The sequence below is a fragment of the Cucurbita pepo genome, unplaced genomic scaffold, assembly GCF_002806865.2.
Source record: "Cucurbita pepo subsp. pepo cultivar mu-cu-16 unplaced genomic scaffold, ASM280686v2 Cp4.1_scaffold005795, whole genome shotgun sequence".
NCBI lineage: Eukaryota > Viridiplantae > Streptophyta > Magnoliopsida > Cucurbitales > Cucurbitaceae > Cucurbita > Cucurbita pepo.
In genome coordinates, this window is record NW_019651759.1 from 1 (window position 1) to 644 (window position 644).

At 41.5% G+C, this 644-nt stretch overlaps 1 protein-coding gene across 1 annotated transcript; it reads left to right on the forward strand.

Moving 5' to 3' along the window:
- Positions 1-6: 6 nt before the first annotated feature.
- LOC111787134 (chitinase domain-containing protein 1-like) lies at positions 7-638 on the forward strand. Its single transcript, XM_023667257.1, has 2 exons — positions 7-175; positions 327-638. Exons 1-2 carry the CDS (start codon positions 49-51, stop codon positions 572-574), a joined length of 375 nt encoding a protein of 124 aa, XP_023523025.1. The 5' UTR covers positions 7-48; the 3' UTR covers positions 575-638.
- Positions 639-644: the final 6 nt, after the last annotated feature.

Below are 644 nucleotides of genomic sequence, written 5' to 3' on the forward strand. Positions count from 1 at the left end.
ATGACCTATGATTACTCCAGTCCTCATAGCCCAGGCCCCAATGCTCCAATGAATTGGATTCGTTCAGCGTTACGGCTAGTACTTGGCACCAAGGACAACAGCCTTCTTCCACTCGAGGCTGGCAAGATTTTTCTTGGAATCAACTTCTATGGCTATGATTACAGCCTTTCAGGAGGTACAAATCATTCTATCTTTTATGTTCCTTTTCTAACATTTATCTATCTGAAGCATAAACGAACTATTTGACGTCTGGAGATTGTTTTGTTTGATGAAGAATTCCCTTTAGTTCAAGAATGCCCCTTTTCTAACAACAGTTGCATTAATAGGAGGTGGAGCTATCACTGGAAATGATTATCTATCTGTCTTAAGCAAGTACAAGCCTCTGGTGCAATGGGAGGAGATCAGTGCCGAACATTTCATCTTGTACACTGATAACAATCAAAACAAGCACGCAGTCTTTTATCCATCGCTGAAATCAATCTCCACACGTCTAGAGGCAGCTGGATCATTGGGAACGGGCATCTCAATATGGGAAATCGGACAAGGTTTGGACTACTTTTTTGATCTTCTGTAATAAGTCTCAAATTTGCAGCGTTTCTGTACCTGCTTCTGGGAGACCACCATAAAGTTTTGTTCACTTTTCC

What these genes read in the sequence shown, in the direction of transcription:
- LOC111787134 (XM_023667257.1), top strand. Translation starts at nt 49, where the DNA reads ATGAATTGGATTCGTTCAGCGTTACGGCTAGTACTTGGCACCAAGGAC. An exon ending in TGATTACAGCCTTTCAGGAG is followed by an intron (nt 176 to 326) that starts GTACAAATCATT and finishes TTGCATTAATAG; the next exon opens with GAGGTGGAGCTATCACTGGA.